This window comes from Rhinopithecus bieti, unplaced genomic scaffold, assembly GCF_001698545.2.
Source record: "Rhinopithecus bieti isolate Rb0 unplaced genomic scaffold, ASM169854v2 scaffold_5022, whole genome shotgun sequence".
NCBI classification, from domain to species: Eukaryota; Metazoa; Chordata; class Mammalia; order Primates; family Cercopithecidae; genus Rhinopithecus; species Rhinopithecus bieti.
In genome coordinates this window covers 212,934-238,967 of record NW_016804965.1, presented here as the reverse complement: position 1 = coordinate 238,967, position 26,034 = coordinate 212,934, and the positions used below count along the sequence as shown (strand labels likewise).

The 26,034-nt window shown below is 38.2% G+C and overlaps 1 protein-coding gene across 3 annotated transcripts in view; it reads left to right on the top strand.

The window, feature by feature from the left end:
* DNAJC5B (DnaJ heat shock protein family (Hsp40) member C5 beta) overlaps positions 1–23,227 on the top strand; it is an 82,413-nt gene extending 59,186 nt beyond the window's left edge. For 2 of the 3 annotated variants that reach the window (XM_017870782.1, XM_017870783.1), the window contains exons 5-6: positions 3,105–3,276; positions 22,650–23,227. In XM_017870782.1, the coding sequence (XP_017726271.1) occupies positions 3,105–3,276; positions 22,650–22,744 (267 nt within the window). In that variant the 3' untranslated portion in view covers positions 22,745–23,227. Of the gene's footprint in view, positions 1–3,104; positions 3,277–4,098; positions 4,162–22,649 lie in introns of those variants that run through there. The other variant, XM_017870785.1, reaches the window with a different exon arrangement.
* The last annotated feature ends 2,807 nt before the right edge of the window (positions 23,228–26,034 follow it).

Below are 26,034 nucleotides of genomic sequence, written 5' to 3'. Positions count from 1 at the left end.
TGATAAAGTATATTTACACATGGGTCATACATGTAGTCCATCAACATATTTTGTGGACAGTTCTCATTCATATAAGTTCCAATACATAATAATAGTTACTAAATATCTAAAAAGGCAGTTTTAATAGTAGTATCTGATTGCTATTTTCTTCCACTAAATCTTGCTAAATTGAGTTTTATGTATGCAGGAAGAGAGAGAATATGTTTTTGTACATCAGCATTCAAAAGGATTCTTGCAACCTAGCCTAATTTGGTTACTATAGTCTTCAGAGTTCTGTTTCTCGGGGATACCTGGGATTCCCATTTGAAACCCCTTTCTCTATTGTTGAAGACTTAGGGGAGAGACAAGTTCCTGTTGAGAAGATTTGGAATTTGGAATGAGAGTGTACACACTGACAATGTCATTTATGACAATAGATTGAATGTTCATAGGACCGTACAAGCTTTTGTGGGTTTGCTTGGGAATCCAACCTCTGGGCGTGACATTGCTCCTTGGGAAGATACTGCAGAGGCAGGTCCAGATAATTACACATATCCATCTGATGGCACATCAGGTCCTGCCTGCATAAAAATGAGAATAAGTTTCCTTACTCTGGAAGCTGACAAAATTGATCAAAATTAATACGAACAAGCAGAATCTGCCCAGTAGTGTGAGAGATACACAACATAATTCCTGGTGTGGTTCTTTAAACATAAGACCACAAAAAAACATCTTTACCTTCTCCTTGTTTCACGGCACCCATCAGAGTGGCCCTGCATGTAGCAATCATGTGTTAAATATGCATGACATGAATGAATCAGTGTACCACAAAGATACGTATTTGTAAAAATATTAGACATCTACTTGTGCCTAGTACTGTACTAAGCACTGTAAGGGATAAAGCGAGGTTATTTCCACAGAAGGCAAACAATCAAATTGGAATAAAGAACAAAACAGTGTATGAATGAAAAGAAAAGTTCAGAGAAGAGAACAATATGGGAATTGCATAGTAGAAACAAAAAAGACAAAAATAACTTTAAAAAGGGAGGAGTTTCATGGGGCAATGGCTCAAGAACACTGCACAGGAGGGTGTGGAGACAGTGAGGTGGCGGGTGTTGTAGTTGTTTTCAGAGTGATTTACCTAAGACCACGAAAATGTAAATTCTCCGTAGCGAAGAGATTATATATTTGAGGATGTGACTGAAGCTCCCCTACTCCAAGGCACCAGAGGCTCCACCTCACACCTGGGGCCAGAGTCAGAGATGAAGCCCAGGTCTACGAAGCAGGAGTGGGGCAGGTGAGGGCTGTCAGCATTAAAGATTTCTACCTGAAGTTGTTGAAGAAGTACTCAGGCACACAAGTCCTCTTTATCCCTCTTGCTCCCTTAATTAGATAAAATCTGTGTTTTGTTTTGTTGTTTTTGAGACGGAGTCTCACTCTGTCGCCCAGGCTGGAGTGCAGTGGCCGGATCTCAGCTCACTGCAAGCTCCGCCTCCCGGGTTCACGCCATTCTCCTGCCTCAGGCTCCCGAGTAGCTGGGACTACAGGCGCCCGCCACCTCGCCCGGCTAGTTTTTTTTCTTTTTTGTAGAGACGGGGTTTCACTGGGTTAACCAGGATGGTCTCGATCCCCTGACCTCGTGATCCGCCCGTCTCGGCCTCCCAAAGTGCTGGGATTACAGGCTTGAGCCACTGCGCCCGGCCAAAATCTGTGCTTTAATTAAAGGTGTATAAACCCCTTTCTTTCTATTTCAAATTGCATATTTTTGATACAATCATAAATTGATTTTGCTCAATTCACAAAACTGACTTTTATAACTTCACATTGGAGGAGTTGAGAGTTTCTTTTAATTTTTAGCTATAACAAACAGCGAGCAAACCTTTTATGTTTTGGGGAAAATCCTGCTGCCATTCACCAGGCAGAACAAATAATTTATCTGTTTATTACTTGATACAATCATTAATTCAGCTGGTATTTTATAAGCATCTAACACATATGAGGTACTAAGTCCTTCAGTAGGAGGAACTGAAAGATGACTAGCTGACAGTGCCAGCTTGCAGGAAGCTCATGGTCTAGTCCAATGAGACAGACCTATAAACTGATCAATGTTCTAAAAATATCACTTAAAAAAGGCACCAAAGTAGAAGTCTGCATGAAATGCAATTGGGGACAAAGGAGGGAGTCATTGTTTGGGGCAGGATCATGAAAAATGTCATAGAAGGGATCTTTAAGATGAGTCTTACACACCAGGTGGATATTTTGTTAGGTGACTGGGGAACTGGGAGGTGGACGTCCAAACAGATGAATCCACAGGGAGAGCAGAGCTATAAGAGGCAAGGAAAGGCAAGAACAGGGCTGTGCTGGTGCAGGGAGGCATTGGCAGAGCCAGATCACCATCATAAGGAACTTGGCTGTATCTCAGAGGCAGGAGCGCCATTGCCTGGGTTCAAAATAACATGTGTTTCAGAAAGTTCACTCTATCAGCAATGCGCAGCAGGGATTTGAGGGAGGCCAGAGGGGAGGCAGGGAGGCCAGTTGGGAGGCTGCTGAAGTGTCCAGACTAGACATACTGAAGGTCTGTTCTGAAGCCCTGCTGGCCAGGATAAAAGCATGAGGGAGGATACAAGAGACTTGAGGAGAGAAGCTCTCCAGGACTTGGTGACCAGCAGGAATGTGAGTGTAGGAGGGGGAGGTATTGGACAGTTCATTCTTTATCATTCTGGTGAGGATGATACAGTTCCTCTGGGCAGGGGGCTTGCTAACTCGTTTAACCTGCAGAGATTTTGTTGGTTGGTTTTTTGGTTTTTGTCTTGCTTTGCTCTGCTCTTAATAATGATTACCATATAGCTTAAGAATAAAAAAAGAAACTCCACACTTCATTACTTTGGCTACAAGTCATTTCCTCTGGGTCTAATTTATTAGGCGAAACTTTACCAGGAAATTGATTTTCAAGGAAGTGAAATCGTTCTTATGTGGAGTAAGGATGAGGGTGAAGATGTGGCCTGTGGGGTGAACTGTGAAGTCTTCAGGTCTCTGGGGGTAACTGGGTGCAGACTTGATTTCATGGGTTCTCCCCTCACCGTGTCACCCCTCATTCTCATTTTGCTTTGCCTCTGTTTCCCTAGGCCCTGTTTGTCATCGTTGGCCTCTTGACAGGCTGCTATTTTTGCTGCTGCCTGTGCTGCTGCTGCAACTGCTGCTGTGGGCATTGCCGGCCCAAGTCATCAGTGCCAGAAGAGGACTTCTATGTGTCCCCAGAGGATCTGGAGGCACAGATCAAATCTGACATGGAAAAAGGTGGGGTACGATGAGAGCAGAGGTAGTGGGTGTCCATTCATAGGCCTGAGCAAGCACCAGGTCCCACAGAGACAGCTATCACTGTAGTAGGAGAACTCCCACAACCAAATGGTTGGAACCTCACAGACTGTCAGCTTTGGTACAGCTTCTGGGGAGAATGAAAATACAGATACCTTTACCAGGCATAGAGAAAAGCAGTTCCTGATGCCTTTAGAAAGAAAATCACGAAATATGCTGATGATGAAACAAAGAAAATACAATTCAGGTCTCATTACAAGAGAGTGAGCACTGGATTCAGGGAGGATTGGATGAAAATGCTCAGGGCAGGAGAACCAAGGTAGAAATTTTTTGCAGAAAAAGCATTTCAGCCAGTTCCTTTAGGATCCTCTTTGAAATAGAAGGAAGTGGGCATCAAAAAAAGTCACCAACCCTTGACTTTGCTTCTTTTTAATGACTTCATTATGAATTTGGGTGAACTAGGAGAGAGAAGTCCTTCTTTATCTGAAATGTAGCTTCTTTCAGGAGTAGCCCCAAACCAGCATCAAGGATGGGACTATTTGCTTTGCTAACCCACCTCCATATGTCCATGTGTATGCATGACTGTGATGTAGTACTTGATTCAAGTTCATTCTATCCAGAAATGAAAAATATTTAAAAGTTTAAAGAAAGATGAGAGCTCACAGGATTCGCAGCACCAGGAATACTTCATGGCCTCTGGGCAATGCCTTTGTTTAAAGAAGCTGGGGTCAGACCTGCCATTGTCCTGCTCCACCTTACAGCCAAGATCCTCCTGTCATTCTCTCCCATTGTTCTCTCTCATAGTTATCCTGGAGTACAGACTTCATCACTGAATCCTCAAAAAAACCGAGACAGCCAAATAAAAGAATTACTTGATAATTCAGACAGTGGCCCATTTTTATCAGAACTGCTAAGATTAGGAATAGTTTACTTTTCTGGACTATGTTGTACTCTGATTCTTTTGATCACACTGAAATGGAAATTCCAGGTCATCAAACATCAGAGACCAGTTAAAGGCTTCCACACACGTTTTATTCCCTATGAAATGCAGTGCTAAGTAATATCCAGGTATTACCCACCCTGACTCTAGCTCAGAGGAAGGGGTCTTCAATCATGTGAATTGTGCAGACTCCCAGACTCTTTCAGGATTGGGAGCTCAGAGAGGACAGAAGGGGTTTTCTTGAAACCTGGGACCCCTTGCTGTGGGGACCTATAGGTGGCCAGTCCAGCAAACAGAGGTGGTGTTCTGACCATTTTTTATTGCTGACCTTGAAGCCAAATTGTGGGCCCATGGTGAAGCAGAATTATAACTTTCCTTTCCTTTATTTGAGATATAAAAGGACAAATTAATCTTTTAATGGGGGCGTATACACCAAGAAGACCAAGCAAGCAGGATTACAAGTAAATGGGTTAAGGAGTAATGTATGCATGGAATATCTGTTTCTTCAGGAAAATGTCCATGACGTTGACACAGCTTGCCTAAGAATGACAATCCTAGGGTCTGAATCCCATCTGCTCTTGTAAAGGAAAGAAACTGTTATAAGATTATGTCAGGGATTGCTGGCCCCATAGACCACAGGATCTCCCATAACATCCATCAACCTAGCCCAGTTCTCAGTCACTGACAGAGGACCAGAAGAGACAGCAAGATAGGGGAGTATCTTCAACATCCTCCACTGGGTCAACCTAACTGAACTTTTCCTTTACAGTGGGAAAACCAAACCTAGGTGAATTGAACTTAGATATCCCCAATCCAGTGTTTCACACTTCTCTGAACAACCCCACAGTCTTTCCTGTTTAAAATTAGATAAAAACTCCACCAGGTCATTTCAGTAGACCTTCTTTGTGGAAGATTTCTTTTTTGGAACAGAAATCCATACTAGGTGCCAGATTCTACCCAGATTTCCTCCCTGCTGGGTGATTGGTGATGAATCTACATGTCTCTCACTGTGCTCAGCTCTGACACCCCAGAGCTACCAATTCCATCACAGAGGTCAGATCTTGGACGAAGTAAACCATGATCCTGTTTGACTATGTTATTAAGAATACTTAACCAAAAGGAAAAGCTTTATCTTATTTCTAAATATTTAACAGCTCATATGCAGGGATCCAGATTTTGTGGGACTTGAAATTTACACAATTTGGGCAAACCTCTTTAAGAAAAAGAACACAAAATTAAATCTGAAAGTGAATATATATTTAGAATGAGAAAAAGAAATCACAACAAATTGCAAGGCTTCAATACTTAAGAATACCATAAATGTCACAAAATCTAGAAAAATAGCAATTGTTTAATTAACTCTCTGGTACACCTCTGCAATACGCTTCCCCTGAGGTTTTGTGGCTACATATCCATTGATTGCTTCTTCATATTAATATAGCAATAATTTTTTAGTATTTTCTTTTTATTTTCTTTTTATTGAGATGAAGTCTCTGTGTTGCCTAGGCTGGAGTGCAGTGGAAGATCTCGGCTCACTGTAACCTCTGCCTCCCAGGTTCAAGCATTTCTCCTGCCTCAGCCTCCTGAGTAGATGGGACTACAGGCATGTGCCATCACACCTGGCTAATTTTTTGTGTTTTTGGTAGCGATGGGATTTCACCGTATTAGCCAGAGTGGTCTTGATCTCTTGACCTCGTGATCCTCCTGCCTTGGCCTCCCAAAGTGTTGGGATTACAGGCGTGAGTCACCACACCTGGCCATTTTGTAATATTTTCTATGAAAAAAATAGAAAAATCTGCCTTTCCTCTAGCATGTTTGATCAAAAAGTTTTATTACTGGTAAATTAGAAAAGTTTATTTTAGCTTTATGACTCATTATTGATAATGTTGTCTACATTTTTAGGGATTGTTGTCAAATTCAGGAAAACACCTATATAATTTATTTCATATAGAAGATGTAAGATTTGGAGGAAATTTCCACAGAACACCTTTGATTTTGTACATTTCAAACCTTGTTGTCCTTACTCCATCTAATAATCCCAGCATCAGAGCCCAATGGACACATTCACATTGTGTAACATCACCTCTGGTTTAGATTTTCATGTCCCCTCAGCAAGTGAATTGGCACAGTGAGCTGTGGGAGTCTACCTAAAGACATTTCTGCACTCGTAGGACTAACAATAATTAACTACACAGAGTTCCTGCAAACCACAAAAACATATCCCACTAAATTCAACTGAAACCTAACCCTAACTCTTTATCCCCTTAATCAAATCCCCAAAATGTCTACAGTTCCTCTGTTGCCATTCATCAGACAGAGAAATGTGACGGAAGGGAAGTCAAAGTGGAAAGAGATGTTTTTGTTGATTGCGGCCAAAATATCTTTCTTTTGCAAATTACAAAAAACATGAATACATCTTTAGGGCCCCAATAGGCCCTTGGAAGGCTGTGCACAGGTGAGGATCCTTGAGCTTAAGTTTCATTAACTGTGCAGTAAATCCAGCACTGTTCTTGGATCTACCCTTTCCTTTTAAGGAACTGTGCCTTATTTGCAGTTAGTTGTATTAGCTAGATTCACGTTTGTACTCCACTAACCCAGAGTTCAGGATGGTTAAGAATGAAAATCAGACTTCATCTGAAGACTAAGCTTTCTGGACTGTGGTCCATTAAATGGACTGCACTTGCATCCGCTCTGCAAAAGAAGGGAACCCACTTAAGGTTCTTTAAGAAAATACACTTGAAAGAGTCTACTAGCCACTTAAAAATCAAGTGACGCAAGACAAAGAATAAACAGCATTCATCAAGGTTTGAATCCATTAGAAGGCACTAGTATGACATTAGGGCTTTAAGAATCTTATTTTAGTGATTCTAAAACTTAATTAAAAAATGGCAAACTTTTTCTTACTTGGGGAATCCTTCATTCTTAGGTAGGATTTAATCATAAAATCTTAGGATTTTAGACTTGGGAGGAATCTGAGGAATCAACCCTCACCTCTGCATGGCTTTTCCAGCCAGCTGCTCATTTGAAAGCTGCCTGTGGTGAGGAGGTTTAGGACTTTGTTTATAAGTAAGAGATGCCCATAAAAATTCAACCACCAAAGGAGGGCGTAGAGTCCACATTAACTCTACAGTCCACCCTCAGGCACCACTCAAGGATACCAAAACACAATTACATTTACACAATTTTTGTGTACATTTTTTTTTTGTTTTACCAAAGTGTGGTATCCACATATTATTGCGCCCTTTTCCTGCTTCTTTGCAGAGGAAAATTTTGATAAAATCATATTTATCAGTTCTTTTTAAATTGATTGTGCTTTATTTTGGTGTTATGTTGAGAACTCAGACTACCTTTATGTCATAAAGACTTTCTCCAATGTTTTCTAAAAGTTTTTGAGTTTTATGTTTAACAGTTAGATCTATGACCCATTTTGAGTTAATTTTCATATAAAGTGTGAGGTTTAGGTCCAGACTCTTTTTTTTTCTTGAATATGGAATCTAATTGTTCTAAGACCATTTGCTGAAAATGGTCTATGTATCCTCTACACGGCTTCTACTATGTATCCTTTGTTCATTGAATTGTCTTTCCCTCTTTGCCAAAAATTAGTTGGCCAGGGTCAGGCAGGGTGGCTCACATCTGTAATTCCAGCTTTGGGAGGCTGAGGCTGGTGGATCGCTTGAGGCCAGGAGTTCAAGACCAGTCTGACCAACACAGTGAAACCCTGTCTCTACTAAAAATACAATGATTAGCCGAGCATGGTGGCAGGTGCCTGTAATCCCAGCTAATCAGGAGGCTGAGGCACAAGAATTGCTTGAACCTGGGAAGCAGAGGTTGCAGTGAGCAGAGATTGTGCCACTGCACTCTAGCCTGGGCGACAGAGCAAGACTCTGTCTCAAAAAAAAAAAAAAAAAATTGGTCATATTTCTATGGACCTATTCCTGTATTCTCTAGTCCGTCCCATTGATCGATGTGTAGGAATCTACCTAAAGTCATTTCTACACTTGTAGGGCTAACAATAATTAACTACACACAGAGTTGCCGCAAACCACAAAAACATATCCCACTAAATTCAACTGAAACCTATCCCTAACTCTTTATCCCCTTAATCAAATCCCCAAAATGTCTACAGTTCCTCTGTTGCCATTCATCAGACAGAGAAATGTGATCTCATCAATTCCACACTGTCTTGCTGTCTTGCAGCTTTAAAGTAAGCCTTAAAATCAGGTAGTGTGATTCTTCCAACTTTATTTTTTTTTTCAAAATTATTTTGGCTCTTCTAGTATCTTTGCTTTGCATATAAATTTTAGAATCAAGTTGTCTATATCTACAGAAGACTCCTGCTGGGATTTTTATTGAAATTGCATTAAATTTGTAGATCCGCTTGGAAAGAATTGACATCTTTACTATGTTGAATATTCCAATCCATCACACAGTATGTATCTCTACTTACCCAGGTCTCATTTGATTTCTTTCATGAACATTTTGTAGCTTTCAGCATACAAAGCTGGTATGTCTTGTTAAATGGGTACCTAAGTATTTCATTTTGGAGAGAGCTATTGTAAGTGGCATTGGTTTTAATTTTGTTTGCAGTTGTTCATTGCAAGTATTTACAATTTCTTTCTGTGTTGCCTTTGTATCCCATGTCTTTGCTAAACTCATTTAACAGTTTGGATTTTTGTGAGTGTGTAAATTCCTTGGGATTTTCTATGCAGACAATTATATCATCTACAAATAGAAACAGTTTTATTTCTTCCATTCACATCCGTATTCCATTTGTTTCTTTTTCTTGCCTTGTTGCACTAAGATTTCTAGCACTTTGTTTGCTGCTGTGCTGTTACTGTCTTAAAATTCTTAATTTTTGAATAAGGTACCTCACATTTTCATTTTGAACTGGGTTTGGCAAGTTATATAGCCACTACTGAGGATATTTCCTCATGTGGACTATAAATCGGGATTTCAAGTTTGATGACTTTTGCCAACAGAATTTTTCTTCGAAGGAACTATTAGCTAACTTTACATTTACATTTTAAAATCTACATTATATAAGGATGTTTAAAAGAACAGAGCAGCCAATCCTCACTGGCAAGGAAAAAGACAAAATGCCTCCAGAGCATAATACTCTGGTTTTAGGGAAGGAGAAAACAAATTAAGATGAGACAAGGTGGGATGGGGAAGACTAAGTGGAACCAGGGCTTTATATTAATTACCCATCTAAATGCAATGTTACAGATTATTATACTGTACTTGGAGATTTGACCAGCATATGAAGATTACCACAGGAAATTAATTTTTCGTACATGAGCACTGATTTTAAGGAAATATGGTTAGCAGTTCTTTCTTCTATTATTCTCCCCATCTTTTATCCAGAAATGTCAAGATGCAAAGTATAGTAAAACTACTATGGGGCAATCTTTACTCCAGAATAAAAGTAATAGCTACTTAACACTTTGTCTTCTTATATCTTACTGTATGAACAAATAAGAGAAAGGAACAGGGGTTAACTAGGGAAATACATGTATGATTTGAATTCAGTTACTGTAGTAGTCTGTTTTCACACTGTTATAAAGATACAACCAGAGAATGGGTAATTTATAAGCAAAAGAAGTTTAATTGACTCACAGTTCTACATGGCTGAGGCCGCCTCAGGAAACTTACAATCATGGCAGAAAGTGAAGGAGAAGCAAGCACCTTCTTCAGGGCAGCAGGTGAGAGAAAGAGAGTGAGCAAAGGGGAAGTGCCATACTTTTAAACCTTCAGATCTCATGAGAACTCACTCACTATCGTGAGAACAGGATAAGGGACACCAGCCCCATAATCCAGTCACCTCTCACCAGGTCCCTCCGTTGACACATGAAAGTTAAAATTTGAGATAAAATTTGATAGGGACGCAGAGCCAAAACATATCATTCTGCCCCTGCCCCCTCCCAAATCTCATGTCCTTTTCACATTTCAAAACAAATCATGCCTTCCCAACAGTCCCCCAAAGTCTTAACTCATTCCAGCATTAACTCAAAAGTCCAAGTCCAAAGTCTCATCTGAGACAAGACAAGTCTCTTCTACCTATGAGCCTGTAAAAGCAAAAGCAAGTTAGTTACTTCCAAAATACAATGGAGGTACAGGCATTGGGTAAATGTTCCCAATCCAAATGGGAGAAACTGGTCAAAACAAAGGGACCACAAGCCCCAGACAAGTCTGAAACCTGGCTGGGCAGTCATTAAATCTTAAAGCTCCAAAATCTCCTTTGATTTTATGTCTCATATCCAGGGCAGGGTGATGCAAGAGGTGGGCTCCCACAGCCTTGGGCAGCTCTGTCCCTGTGGCTTTGCAGGGTTCTGCAGGGTACAGCCCTTGCAGCTGCTTTTCCTAGCTGGCATTGAGTGCCTGTGACTCTTCCAGGCTCTTGGTGCAAGCTATTGATGGATCTACCTTTCTGGGGTCTGGAGGATGGTGGCCTTCTTCTCACAGCTCCACTAAGCAGTGCCCCAGTGGGGACTGTGTGTGGGGGCTCCAAACCCATATTTCCCTTCTGCATTGCCCTAGCAGAGGCTCTCCATGAGGGTTTTACCCCTGCAACAGACTTCTGCCTTGACATCCAGGCATTTCCATACATCCTCTGAAATCTAGGCAGAGGATCTCAAAGTTCAACTCTTGTGTTCTGCACACCAGCAGGCCCAATACCATGTAGAAGCCACCAAGGTTTGAGGCACTCTCTGAAGAGTACCTTGGCCCCTTTCAGCCTCATCTGGAGCTGGAGTGGCTGGGTGCAGGGCACCAAGTCTTGAAGCTGCACAGAGCAGTGGGGCCCTAGACCTGGCCCAAGGAGCCATTTTTTTTCTCCTAGGTCCCCAGGCTTGTGATTGGAGGGCCTTCTGTGAAGGTCTGTACATGCCCTGGAGACAGTTTCCCCATGATCTTGGCTATTAACATTCAGTTTCTCGTTACTTACGTAAATTTCTGCAGCAGGCTTGAATTCCTCCCCAGAAAATGGATTTTTCTTTTCTGTCATATAGTCAGGCTACAAATTTTCCAAACCTTATGCTCTGCTTGCCTTTTAAACATAAATTCCAATTTCAAACCATCTCTTTGTGAACACGTATAACTGGCTTTCAGAATCAGCCAGATCACCTCTTGAATGCTTTGCTGCTTAGACATTTCTTCCACCAGATACCCTAAATCATCTCTCTCAAGTTCAAAGTTCCACAGATCTCTAGGACAGGGGCAAAATGCTGTCAGTCTCTTTGCTAAAGCATAGCATGAGTGACCTTTGCTTCAGTTCCCAACAAGTTCCTCATCTCTGTCTGAGATGACCTCAGCCTGGACTTCATTGTCCATATCACTATCAGCATTTTGGTCAAAGCCATTCAACAAGTATCTAGAAAGTTCCAAACTTTCCCACATCTTCCTGTCTTCTTCTGAGCCCTCCAAACTGTTCCAACCTCTGCCTGTTACCCAATCCCAAAGTCACTTCCATATTTTCAGGTTGTCTTTATAGCAGTACCCCACTCTGCCTGTACCAATTTTCTGTATTAGTCTGTTATGAAAATGCCACTCTGTTATAAAAATACCACCTGAGACTGAGTAATTTATAAACAAAAGCGGTTTAATGGACCTCGCAGTTCTGCATGGCTGGGGAGGCCTCACGAAATTTACAATCATGGAGGAAGGTGAAGGAGAAGCAAACACCTTCTTCACAAGGTGACAGGAGAGAGAGGAGTGAGTGAAAGGGAAGTGTCACACTTTTAACCCAATCAGATCTTGTAAGAACTCACTATCATGAGAACAGCTTGGGGGAAACCGTCTCCATGATCCAGTCACCTCTCTTGACACATAGGGATTCCTACTCAAAATGAGATTTGACCAAACACCACAAATTTCACTTTTAAGTACATGTTATAGGACATTATAACTATTTCTTAATTTATGAAAATCCAAATTTGAAATATCAAATCCTTCTTAATTGTTGACTTATAAAAACTATTAGAAATATTTCTCACCTGCTTTAAGAGAGTTTTAACAATTCTAATTATATATCTAAGACTTTGTCTTGTGTATTTGTTATTGTGTGCATATTCAAACATGCCTAGTCCTTGACTCTAGTTGAAGTCTAAGATACCTTTTGACGATATAAAATTGTACCAAACTCTGTTCAATAGTGGTGGTACAGTGTGGGATTTGGCAGCAAAGGGGATAGATTTGTTTGGGTTTTTATGTCCCTTTAAACCATATCAGAAAATATAATCCAGCTTCTACCTTTAAGAAATAAATGGGGGAAAGTTCAAACAGTGGCATCTTCAGTATTCACTGGCAACTACAGAACTTAAAAGTGGATTCCTATGTCTTTCTTAAAATAGAAATATACTCCCAATGGGATCCCAAGAACACAGAGGCATTCTATTGTTCTTATGAATCAATCAAGATCAAATGGAAGATAGATAGTGTCTTGGGGGAACACTTCCCCAGTTTTGTTGTCTTTGAAAATTTGAAACCTTAAAGGTAAAAGGTAATAGGTACCAACTTATTTCCCTTACTTTCATATGCTCACAAATTAGGAGTTCTACTTTGTGAAATTTTGGGTGGTATGTTTAAAAAAAGCTCACCTAGACCCTATACTCCTCTAGCAGCTGAAGACCACAATGAAATAGAATTCTACTATGAGGGCCTTACAGACCATCTTGAGAGAGAGCTTTATTTCGTGGGACAATGTGTGTGTATGTAGTATGTGTGCGTGCATGCATGCGTGTGTGTGTGTGTGTGTGTGACAGAGAGAGAGAGAGAGAGAGAGAGAGAGAGAAGGTATGGAGCAAGAGCCCAAATTGGAATCAGTTACCTCTGTACACCTTGGCAAAGCAAACCCACAATGTAAGAGCTAAATTCAGTTTGATTTTTCCAAGCTGAAGGCAGTAAAATGACCTCCAACCAAAATTTCCAGCTAAACCCTAAAAAACAAAACAAAACAAAACAAAAACCCTAAACAAAACAAAACAAAAAACTGAGTCATGATTGCCCAAATTTTTTTAAAGGAGGGAGAATAAAAGAAAAGAGTTTTATACTATTGACCTTGGATCTAAAATGTGAGATTCAGTTCATAGAAAATCTGTTGACTGCTTAACTGTTCTTGCCACTCACCTGGATAAAACCCAAATACATTCACAACCACAAAACCACTGAGATGAAGAGGCCATATGGCTTGTAATTAGACTCTCGCTCTTGGCCAAGATATTGCGACATTTATTACATTGCTATTTAGTATTTATCACATCTTACTGCCCAGGAAAAAGGCACCAAGGAAGAGATTAAATTCATCTTTCTCCTTTTTGCCACTCCCCACATTTCATGCTTCTTCCTACCCCTTTCCCCCAATCAAAAGGAATCAATTTCTAGAAATAATGTATGGAAAACAATGCTTGCAACTAGTCAAGAATGCTGTGCTTCTTCTTTATACGGAAACAGCAAGAAAGTCCCATCAAGGTCTTAGGGCAGAGCAGTTGGACAGGTTTGTCAGCTCTGAATGCTCCCCCAAAAAAGCAGCTCAAAGTGAACCCAAGATTTCTTTGATTTTTGGCCATCAAGTTTCAGTGAGCAAACTGACTGGTCAGGTTTATTGAGATAGTCTTCGGACAGCAAACATTTACTGATCACTTAGTATTTGCCTGATGCTATACCAGGGGCTAGAGAAAGTAAAGACATAGTTCCTGGTACTTTGGACCTTACAAACTAGCAAGGGAGATGGGGACAAAAATATTAAATAAATAATCACACAGAGAACTAGTTAATTTACAGGTACATAAGCCTGCCAAAGGAGAAGTACAGGGGCTGTGAAAGTGAGCACTTGGGGCCTCACCTGCATGCAGGTTGAGGACACTTTCCCAGGAAGTGACATTTAAAGAAGACTTTAAGAAGGAGGAGGAGTTGAGGGGTAGGGGACTCTGGGGATGGTGCACTCTAGAAGGGACCAATCTTAGTACAAGCAAAGAACTATCACAGCCTCTCTCCATATTCTTGTGGATAAGATGGTGAATGGCGCTTTGCATGCCAGGCAAGGCAGGTAGAGTCATATTGCACTGTTCTATTGAATAGTTTTATCAGGTAATCGAATGAAGCAGAAGTTGTGCAATGACTATTTTTGCAAAGAAACCCAAACTGAGATATGCTTAGACAAAGGTTCAAACCATCAAAATGAAACATGATAATTGGAAGTAGCTGGAATCCCCAACAGTTTGCTAGAGAAGTGCAAGAGTGGTAGGATTACCTAGGAAAGGGGGAAAAGGACTTGAGAGACTCCATGGAGAACAATGCAAAAATATAGAGGGGAGGTGAAATATTATTCAGCCGTAAAAAGCAATGAGGTAGTGATACATGTGGATGCTACAATGTGGATGAACCTGGGAAGATCATGCTAGATGGAAGAAGTCAAACACAAAAGGACAGACATTGTACGATTCGATTTATATTAAATATTCAGAATAGGTAAATCCAAAGAGGCAGAAAGTAGATTGCTGGTTGCCAGGGCCTGTGGCACAGGAAAAATAGGGAGCAACTGTTTAATGGGGACTGGGTTTCCTTTTGGGGAGATAAAAATGTTTTGCAATTAGACAAAGTGTGAGTCATACATTAGCTGTATTTGTATTCAATGCCACTGAAGTGTTCATTTTAAAGTGGTTGGTTTTAAGTTATGTGAATCTCATTTCAATCTTAAAAATATATAGTAGGGGAGAAGGTAGGCCAAGATTTGACTAGAGAAAGAAACTGAACACCCTTCCTTCAGAAAAGGAGAGTCCTTTGTTCTCTGCAAATTCATGCAGCATAGCGAGTGGAGGATATCACAGGCCTAAGGAAGGTATTAAAATTCCCGAAAAGGGACAGCAAAAAGGTGACTCAGCCTTTTACACCAGCTAACTTGAGGGCAGTCTACCCCAGGGACTAGGACAGAGGGCTGCGGAGTCAGACAATCCTGGCTCAGGCCTCAGCTCTCTAAGTTACTAGTTGAGGTTCTGGGGATAATTTACCTAACTCCTTTATCTGTTGTTTTTCTCAAATATTAAATAGATACAAATAAATATGACCTGGGTTTCTACCTCAGAAAAAGAATGTTACCATCACCTTTAGAGCTCCTTGTTTGCTCTTCCCTCCTCAGATGTAATGATCTTAAATCATGTGTGACCAGTTCTTGCTATTCTTTTTAGTATTACAACTTTATTTATAATCCTAATGGCATACTGCTTGGTTTTCCCTATTTTTGAACTCCAAATGAATAGATTTATACGCAATAATTATCTTTCTTCAGCTTGCTTTATTTTTACTGTGTAATATTTCTTTTTTTAAAAAATAGTTTCAACTTTTATTTTAAACCCTGTACATGTGCAGGGTTGCTACATGGTATATTGTGAGATGCTGAAGTGTGGGGTACAGATCCTGTTACCCAGGTAGTGAGCATAGTACCCAATAGTTAGTTTTTTAACCCATGCCCCCTTCTCCCCTCCCCACTCTAGCAGCCCACAGTGTCTGTTATTCCCATTTTATGTCTATGTGTGCTCCATTCAGCGTTGTCCTTCTGAGATTCATTCACATTGTGGCTGTCATTCATGTATTTTCACTGTTGTATAATATTTTGGGAGGCCATCCCATAATTTACTTATCCATTCTACTGCTAATGGACATTTGAGTACCGTCCACATTTGCCATTACAAACGGTGCTGCTATGAATGTTCTTGCATGTATTTTCTAGTGCATGAATGCTAGAGTTTTTCTAGGTATATGTATACAGAGGATGTAATTATTTAGTCAAAGGATACACACTTATATAACTCATTAGGTAACACTGAGCAGTTCTGCAAAATCATTGCACTAATTTACATTCCCACTAACAGTTAACGAGAGTCCCTGTTGCCCCACACCCTTGTCTACATTTGACATCCCCAGATGGTAAATGTGTGACAATCTTGTAGGTGGTAAACGGTGTGCCATTGCGGTTCTAGTTTTTATCTCCTTGATTAAAGTTGAACATCTTTTCATATGTTCATGGTTCATTGGGGTTTCCCCTTCTATGAAATGCCCATTCAGATCTTTTGCAGGTTTTAAGATTGTATCATCTGCCTTTTCCTTACTGATTTTTAAAATATGCTGGATATTGATTCTTCATTGATTATGTTTATTTAAAACATATTCTCCCAGTTTGTGACTTGGTGTTTTACTCTTTATGGCATCTTTTGATGAATCAAAGTTCTTGATTTTAATGTTGACAGGCTTTCAGTCTTTGCCTTTATGTTTAGTGATTTTTGTGTTTTGATTAAGAATTCCTGTACTAACTCAAACATATAAAGATATTCTCTGATATAGATTTTCAAAGTTTTATAGTTTTGCCTTTACACATATAAGAGTTTAATCACCTGGAATTGATTTTTTACATGTGGTATGATGTGGGACTCCAATTTCATTTTTTTTCCAGATAGAAAACAAATTGTTTCAGCACACTGATTTCTAATTTTGGTTTTGATAAGCATTAAGTTTCAATAGATATATGGAGCAGTTTCTGGGCTTTCTGTTCTAGTCCATTGGTGATTTTGTTTATTTTATGCAATACCAAGCCCATTTATAATAATCCCTAATATCTGTTTAAGCAAGTCCTCCTCCCTTGTACTTCAGGAGAGTCATATATCCGTAGTATTTTGCTTTCTTATATAAATCTCAAAATCAGGTTTTTGTCAAGTTCTTTAACAAGAATTCCCTAAGCAAAACTTTTTAGGATCTTGGTTAGAATTGCAGTGAATCTACAGATCCACAGGTACAATTGACACCTTTAAGAATTTGAGTCTTTTAATATGTGACATGGTATATTTCACCATTTATTGGCTTTCACTAAGGATGTATTTTCTGTATCTTTAGTTATATTTATTTTGAATACTTTACCATTTTCTTACTATCAATCAATTATATATGTATTTTCTACTTGCTTTTGGCATATAGAAATGTACTTTTAAAACATTGATTTTGAATCCAAGAAACTAGCTAAACTCTCTTGCTAATTTTAATTATTTACCTGTAGATTCTTTAGGGTTTCTACATAACTGTTTGTCCAATCTGTGAGTACTGACAGTTTTGATTCTTCCTTTCCATCTCTTATCATTTTTTCTTTATTTTTTAAACCACACCAAGTATGTGAACCCAGTTTTTTCTCTTGCCTTTCTGTGTTTGCCAAGACTACTAGTAAAATGTTGAAAAGAAGGTACTTTCAGGATTGCATCATAATTAGTAAGTTTGCTATAGGTTTTTGATTGGGTTAAGAAAATTGTCTTCTATTCATATTTTGTTAGAACTTCATATTTGATTGTGGATTAAAATTTTATCAAATATTTTTTCTTCATCAATTGAGATGGTCCTGATTTTTCTCCTTTGATCTGTTAATGTGATGAATTATATGAATTAGTTTTCCAATATTAAAGCAACCTTCTACTCCTTAGATAATTAAACTCAGTGTAGTCTTCATGTGTTAACTATTTTATTATTTGATGAAATGAGCTGTCAATATTTTGTTTGAGATGTTTGTGACAATGTTAATGAGTGAGAGTGGTCTATAATTTCCCTTCCTCAAACTTTCCCTACTGTATTTTGTATCGAGATTATGCCTCATGAAATAAATTGCAAAGTATTCCTTTGTTTTTTACTTCTCTTGGAGAGTTTGTGTAATACTAGGATTCTTTCTACAGGATTTTGAAGAACTTTCTGGGCTAGCGTGTAACTGTGCAAATTTTAAACTATTGATTTAATTTATTTAATGTTTATAGACCAGTTGGATTTCCCTTCTTTTTTATTTACAAAAAGAAAAAATGATTTCTTCAAGATTTCCTCTTACCTTTTACACATCTATAGTATCTGCATGATTGTTCTATTTTTTATTCTTTACATTGGTCATTTCTGCTTTCTCTCTGTTTTTTTTTTTTTTTAGCCATTCTCACCAGATCTTATCAGTCTTCTCAAATAAACAACTTTTGGTTTTGTTGATTGGTTCTACTTAATTTCTCTTTCTTTCTTCTCAGTTTATTTTGTTCATTTTCAAACTTCCTTTTATGCTTCTTAATTTTCAGTCCTTCCTCTGTTCTTACATTAAAAATTTAAGACTATAAATTTTAAATTTTCCTATAAGTTATACTTCAGCTTCACACACACACACACACACACACACACACACACACACACACACAGACGTTCTTATATTGTTCTCATCATCTGAGTTCTAAATATTTTCTGATTTCTATTATGATTTTTTTCTTTAATCTATAAGCTAGGCCTGTGTATATCTTAATTTTCAATCTTGGGATTTCGAGGTTAGTTGTTGTTTGTATCTAACTTGACTGCTCTGTGATTAGAAAATGTCAACACTATGATACCAGTGCTTTGAAATGTCTTAGAACTTGCTGTACAGCCTGGAACTTAGCCAATTTTTATAAATGTTCCACATTGCTTCAAAACAACACATTCTGCATTTGTTAGGTTCATTGTTCCATATATGTCTATTGCATAAAGCTAATTTATTGTATATATTAGTTTGCTAAGGCAGCCATAACAAACTACTACAGACTGGGGCTTTAAACAACAGAAATTTATTCTCTCACAGTTCTGGAGGTCAGAAGTCAGAGATCAAGGTAGCAGGGTTGGTTTCTTCTGAGACCCCTCTTCTTGTTTGGTAGCTGTTCATCTCCCTGTGATTTCACATGGTGTTTCCTCGGTGTCCAAATCTCTTCTTGTAAGGACACCAGTCCTATTGGATTAGGGCCCACTCTGGTGACCTCCGTCTAATTTAGTTACCTCTTTAAAGACCCTATCTCCAAATATGATCATACTGTAAGGTACTAGGAATTAGGACTTCAACATACGAATTTTGGGGGAGACACAATTCAGTCCACGACGTAGTCCTTTTCAAATTCTACATAAGATTTCCTTGCTTGATTTCATGAGTTAGGTGCTGAAAGCAGTCAAATTTTCCATTGTGATGATGAAGTCTTCTGTTCCTCTATAGAGTTCTCTTGATTTTTGATTTATGATTTTGATTTTGAGGTTATGTTATTAGTGTATATAACTTTAGAATATTTACAGCTACTTGGTGAACTAAACATTTTATTATTATGGAGTTACTTCTAGCTCCAGAAATGCTTTTGCCTTATATTTTATTTTGTCTGTTAAAATATACTTACATTAGCTTTCTTCCCACCAGTGTTTGTGTGGTAAATATGTTTTCATCATTTTACTCTCTACTTTTATCCTTATTTTTTAATGCAGCTTGGGTTTTTAAAATTCGGTCTGACAATATTTTTCTTTTAAATAGAGTATTATATCCATTGGTATTTATTACCATCAATATAATGTATTTTGATCTTTTCTATTAACCTACTTTTGTGAGAGGCAATATAGAAATAGTCTTGAAGAGAACAGACATCTGAGAAACACTGCCTTGGTTTGAATATCAGCTCTATTACTTCCTACCCGTGTAACGCTGGCCTAGTTACACAGTCTGTGCCCCCGTTTTCTCATTTGTAAAATGGTTATAATAACAACCTTACCTCATAGCATCATTATAACTTTGAGTGAGTTAATATACATAAAGTGCTAAGAACACTGCTGGATACATAATAAGATATATACATATACCTAACTTTTGGTAATTTTTTATCATTTTATTTATCACTTTTAGTTGACATGTTTTTTTCTATTTCTCTTTTATTTTCTTTTAAATTGTCAGAGTGTCTTTTCTTATTTAATTTCCTTCTGTCCTCTGATTTGGAAATTATATTCTCTTTTCTGTTCTTTTGGAATTACCCTGAAAATTTATCAAACATACTTAATTTGTCAAAATTTAAAGCCAATTATTATCTTTACTCTCCTCTTGAACAATACAAGAATTTTATAACACTTTAACCCTGATCAACCTCTTTCTGACTTATACATTACTTTCATATTTTAGATTTTCTCAATTTTAAGCCTCACACATTTTATTACTGTTTTATATTCAATAATTATTTGGTTTTACTGACATATTTACTGTTTAAAAAAATTTTTTTTTACAACTCAGTTATTTCATCTGATAACTGTTTCTGCCTGAATTATATCTTTTAAATTGAGTCTGCCGTTAGAAAAATTTGTTTTTACTGTCTGAAAACATCTTTATCATGCTCTTTTAAAAAAGAAATGTAACTTATTAAGAGAGTTTGTCAATAAATATAGATTGATGTCTTCTTTCAGTATATTGGAGACATAGTTTCATAGTTTTTTAGTTCCACAGTTTTAGCTTCCATATTTGCTATTGACAAGTAAGATTGCTTTTAAAATCCTTGTCTTTTTTTTTTTTTTTCAGACGGAGTTTTGCTCTTGTTTCCCAGGCTAGAGTGCAGTGGCACAATCTTGACTCACTGCAACTTCTGCCTCCCAGGTTAAAGTGATTCTCCTGCATCAGCCTCCCGAGTAGCTGGGATTACAGGCGCCTGCTGCCATGCCTGGCTAATTTGTTTTTTTGTATTTTTTGTAGAGATGGGGTTTCACTACATTGTCCAGGCTGGTTTCAAAGTCCTGACCTTAGGTAATCTGCCTGCCTTGGCCTCCCCAAGTGCTGGGATTGCAGGCGTGAGCCACCGCACCTGGCCCAAAATCCTTGTCTTTTGTTCTTCAATGTGACTAAGATGTTTTAAAGATGGGTTTCTCTCTCTCTTTTTTTTTTTTTTAGACAGAGTATCACTCTGTCACCAGGCTGGAGTGCAGTGGCACGATGTCAGCTCACTGCAACCTCCACCTCCCAAGTTCAAGTGATTCTCCGTGCCTCAGCCTCCCGAGTAGCTGGGACTACAGGTGTGCGCCATCACACTCAGCTAATTTTTGGATTTTTAGTACAGACGGAGTTTCACCATGTTAGCCAGGATGGTCATCTTCTGACCTCGTGATCCGTCTGCTTCAACCTCCAAAAGTGCTGGAATTACAACAGGGAATCACTGTGCTCTTTAATTTATCCTGGCTGGTTCTATGGATTGGTGTATTTCATCAATTCTAGAATAGTCTCTGCCATCAAATCTTCAAATATTGTGTCTCCTTTTTTTTATTTCTTTCTGAAAGTTATGTTAGATATGTTAGACCTTACAATTCTTTCCATCATGTCCTTTAACCTCTTTTATATTTTTCTCTTTGTCTCTGTTAAATTTTGGATGATCTCTTGCAACCTGTTTTCTACTTCACTAATTCTTTCTTTAGCTGTTAAGCCAATTCATGAAGGTTTTTTCCATGTTTTAATCTCCAGAAATTCTCTTTAAAATTTTAAGGTCTATTATTTAATTTAATTTAATTACTTTTAAAGTAATTAAATTAATTACTTTTTAAATTTTATTTAATTTAATTATTTTGTATTCTGTGTCTGATAAATGCAGTTCTTGAAGTCTTTCTGGGTCTGATAAACAGCCTTCTGCTGTTTATATTGGATCTTAGTATGCATTGTTTCTATATGTAATCGCTCTCTCTCTGTCTCTCTCTGTCTCTCTCTCATTCTCTCTCTCTCTTTGACACACCCACACATCTATTTCTCTACCTCTAATTGTTTTTACTATGAGCTCATGTTTCTTGCAATTTTCTGATGATATTTTGAGGCCTAGGTTGAAGGTGAGGTCATTCACTTTTACTAAGTGCCTGAGAGCACATCTTGCACTGGACCTCTTTAAACTAAACTATCATCTTGAGGTTTCTTAGAACACAGAGGTTGTGAAAACTTGGTCGGCCAACTTGTATATTCATTGGCTTGCCATTAAACATTTTTAGGGCAGATTTCTCAACTTAGCACCCAAATTAAAGGCTAACAAATCTCTCTGTAGATTTAGGAGTAGATTTAGTGATTTTAGAGACAGCATAACCATTTTGGGCACTAGCTTTATCTGAGGAGATTTCTATTAGACTCTCCCTCTAAGCAAACTCCCAGTTTTGACTGCTGTCCCAAGAAGGGCCAGTCATCCAATTGTACACTACTTGATGCCAGGCTGCATCTTTCATATAAACTATACCTTCCCTGTAGATATACATTGTAGTCTATATGAAAGGTGCCCTTTGATAATGTTCAGTTTCCAATCTGCACAACTATATGTGATGGTTCTATCTGTATCCCCACAAGATGGTGAAAACTAAAGTTCAAGTTCACCAGGTTCAGCAAGTACCCTCCAGGTGACAGCTGGGTTTGGTGCTTTGGTTTTATAATTCCATAACTGACAAAACTTGAATAAAGAGTAAAGACAGTGCCTCCTCCCTTTTGAAGTCCTTAAAATGGTGGATATATTGATATCTTATGAATTGAGTTGATTTGCCAGTCATGATTTCAACAAAAATACCTATCACTTGCTTCATTAAAAGAACTGTAACATGATGAAAGTGTTTATTGCTTTGCTTTGTTTATTTTTAGATGTGGACTGTCCAGTTTTTCTCCAGCCTACAAATGCAAATGAGAAAACACAGCTAATCAAAGAAGGATCTCGAAGTTATTGCACAGACTCTTGATATTGAGCCCTCTGAGAGTCCACAGTCCCTCCTCTCAGTTCAGTCTTGTTTCCAGATGGTCGTAGGGGAGTGTGTAGGGCATAAAGTGCTGTGAACTTTTCCATCTTGGTATTTTATTTTTGGGTTAGGAAAACATGATTGCTATATAATTTTCTCAGTTTGCAGACTTTCTCTCTGAGTAGAATTTCTTATGAAACACATTCAATTTGGGTGAATAAAGGCCTGAAGAGTTATTTTATGCTCCTTGCCTGATGTAGGACAGTGGAATTGTACAGCCTTTATGAACCCTTTATGTGAGGCATATCTGATTCCTAACTGACCAAAGTAATATTCCAGAACAGAAGCCACTTTCCTTCCATGTAGCACAATATTCATCTACCACAAACATCATCATCAAAATATATGAGAACCTATAAAGAGTTTTTGTGTGTGGAGCCTCTTCCATGTCAATATTCAATAAAGTTATAGAAATGTTTCAAGAGCCAAGAAAGGATGATTAGATTTCTTAAAAATCACATTTTAAGGTATATTTTGGAACATCAATAATTGGCATTTACTGAAAACTGGTAAGTAAAACCAGGAAGAAACAGGTTTTGTGTATACTTTTAGATTGGCTTAAAAACAAAACAAAACAAAACTTCAACCTGGTTAAATGTTGCAAGTGAACCAGAAAATCATTCAGAGCCTGAACCAGCCCCATCAGCACGTTGATCATTTTCTAGTAAAATAATTTTTGTATAACTGGCTCAGATTAGCCAAACTAAGGGAAACAAAACAAAACAAAAAGAAAGAAAACAAACAAAAAAAAAACACATGAAGGAGTAGAACTCTAAACTCTAGAGCCTAAATTTACACCAAAACGCATATCACCTCATTTTTGTTAAAATTATTTGCCTTGACAGAAATTGCTCAGCTCTGTGCATGTTACACAATTTAAGCCCAGAGGTCATCTCTGCATTTGCTTGTTTGATTCTTATATTTATTATGTGGTAGAAACCATGTGCTATTTCTAAAATACTATGGCAGAAAAAATGTTTGTTTTTCTAGGTCTTTCTTACTTCTTTATATAATATTGCATTTTCAAGATCTTGTTATGTTTTTATATAATTATTGTATAAAATGCCTTCATCTTTTTTCTTGTTTCTTATCCCCCTCCCCACAAAATTATAGTCAATTGCTGCTAAATATATATTGTAAGTGAGAATTAGTGTTATAGCTCTGACAGTTCTGACATCATTAAACTTCTGCTCTAACTCTTTAGTTACTGAATTTTTTTTTCTATGTAATCAAGTAGACAGAGCCTTGGTTTGAAAGTTAAGAAACCTGGTTCTAATCTAAGCTTTCATTAACTAGCCTTGTGACCAAGTGAGATGAAAATAACATGGCTAATCTCTCTATGGCTCTGTTTTCATATCTGCCCTGACCACCTTCCAAGTTGCTGGATGACCAGATAAAATGGCTAAAGTGAAAGAAATCTGAAAAGTCAAATGTTCAGCAAATGTAAGGTGGTTTTAAATGAATTTGTATATGTTGACACACATAGACAAATGTACTGTGACTCGATGCATATAAACTCTCTCACCCAACAAGACCCATAGAGACACCCAGTATTAACAGCTCCAGTAACCAGCAAGTGCTTGGAAAGCTGTACTCAACAAACAAATGCTATTTTCCATTTGGAGAAAACAATAGGATAAATAGCCCAATCTGCGGATAATTTGAGCCATTCCATTTCCTTCCTGCGGTCTTTTTAAGCAAAATGGTCAGGTCTATTTTGAAAAGCAACTTATAAATTACAAAGCTCACCTTCTCTTTCTTGCTCAAACCTCATTTTCCTTTCTCACATGGAATATTTTGCTTCCACTCCTAGTTCTCCCAGGAAGCTGGTCCAACAGCGGTTAAGATGAGAACAGGACATGGATCAGAATCAGAATCAGATGGTAGAATCAAATTGCTAGAGGGGCTCTGGCCAATGTTCCTCACAAAGGGCTAGTTTCTGGTTACAATGATATGTGACAAATGCAAGCACTTGAATGCCTATGAATGAGGGAATGAATTCTGCAGAATGCTCCTTCAGCTACAGAGATACAAGAATCCACTCTTCATTAGAGGAGGAGCTGCTGAAGTATATTGTGGGGGTCAACAGAAGGGCTATCCAGAGGCAATGGCAGTCATTCTGAACCCACAAGCATCTTAGCAGGGAAGCTTCAAGGCAAGAAGAGAAATGCTGAGCGTGAGCCTCATCGGTGGACACACAGAGTTCATTGAACGGTCCGTGTCAACAGCTCACCACCTATCCTGGGCACTGGGCTACTAGAATGGGAGACTTCTTAAAAAGTTCCATGAGTCATCCATTTATTTTTTTGCTGTCTTACATTAGAACATAATAAAAAACTTACATGTGCATTTTTCTTTACCCAAACACACACACACACATATATATATCAATTCTTTTAGAATAAGTGACATTCTATATCTAGAATGAAAAACCTGTCTATACATTAATTTTTTTTTTTTTTCGAGACAGAGTCTCACTGCAATCTCTGCCTCCTGGGCTCAAGCAATTCTTGTGCCTCAGTCTCCCGAGTAGCTGGGACTACAGTTGCATGCCACCACGCCCGGTTACATTGTATTTTTAGTATTTTTAGTAGAGACGGGGTTTCACCATGTTGGCCAGGCTGATCTCGAACTCCTGACCTCAGGTGATCTGTCCGCCTTGGCCTCCCAAAGTGTTGGGATTACAGGTGTGAGCCACCACGCCCAGCTACATTGATTAATTTATTAGCATAATAGTTTTATATAAAATGCCTTCATTTTGAAAACATTTTTATTGTATTTGGCATGGAAATTTTTTTTTTAATCAATGTGTAACATACTAGAAAATTAAATATTTAGCTACCAAAACTTGAAAGATACCTGTTATTCTGAGTCAAAGGGTAAAGTTTTAACAAAATAAAATGAGTCACTTTCCTACTCATATTCTGCATTTGTTAGCTCTCTCTTTTACCTCTTCCTTTCTCATCCCATCCCCCAAAATAGAGGATTTGAAAGTGTTGGCCTTAGTCTCACAGGTGCATTTACTTGTATTTGAGAAAGCTGATTTATTCTTTCATAAATTAAAAATAAAATTTCTAAGAGAATAATAACCAAGAGTCGTAGTGCTTAGTATCTGACACTGCCCTAAGAGCTTTATATTGATTCATTTAATACAACAACCTATGAGAGAAGTTCTGTCACCATCATCGTCTGTGGTTTTTTAGACTATGTGACTAGAACACGGAAAAGATAAG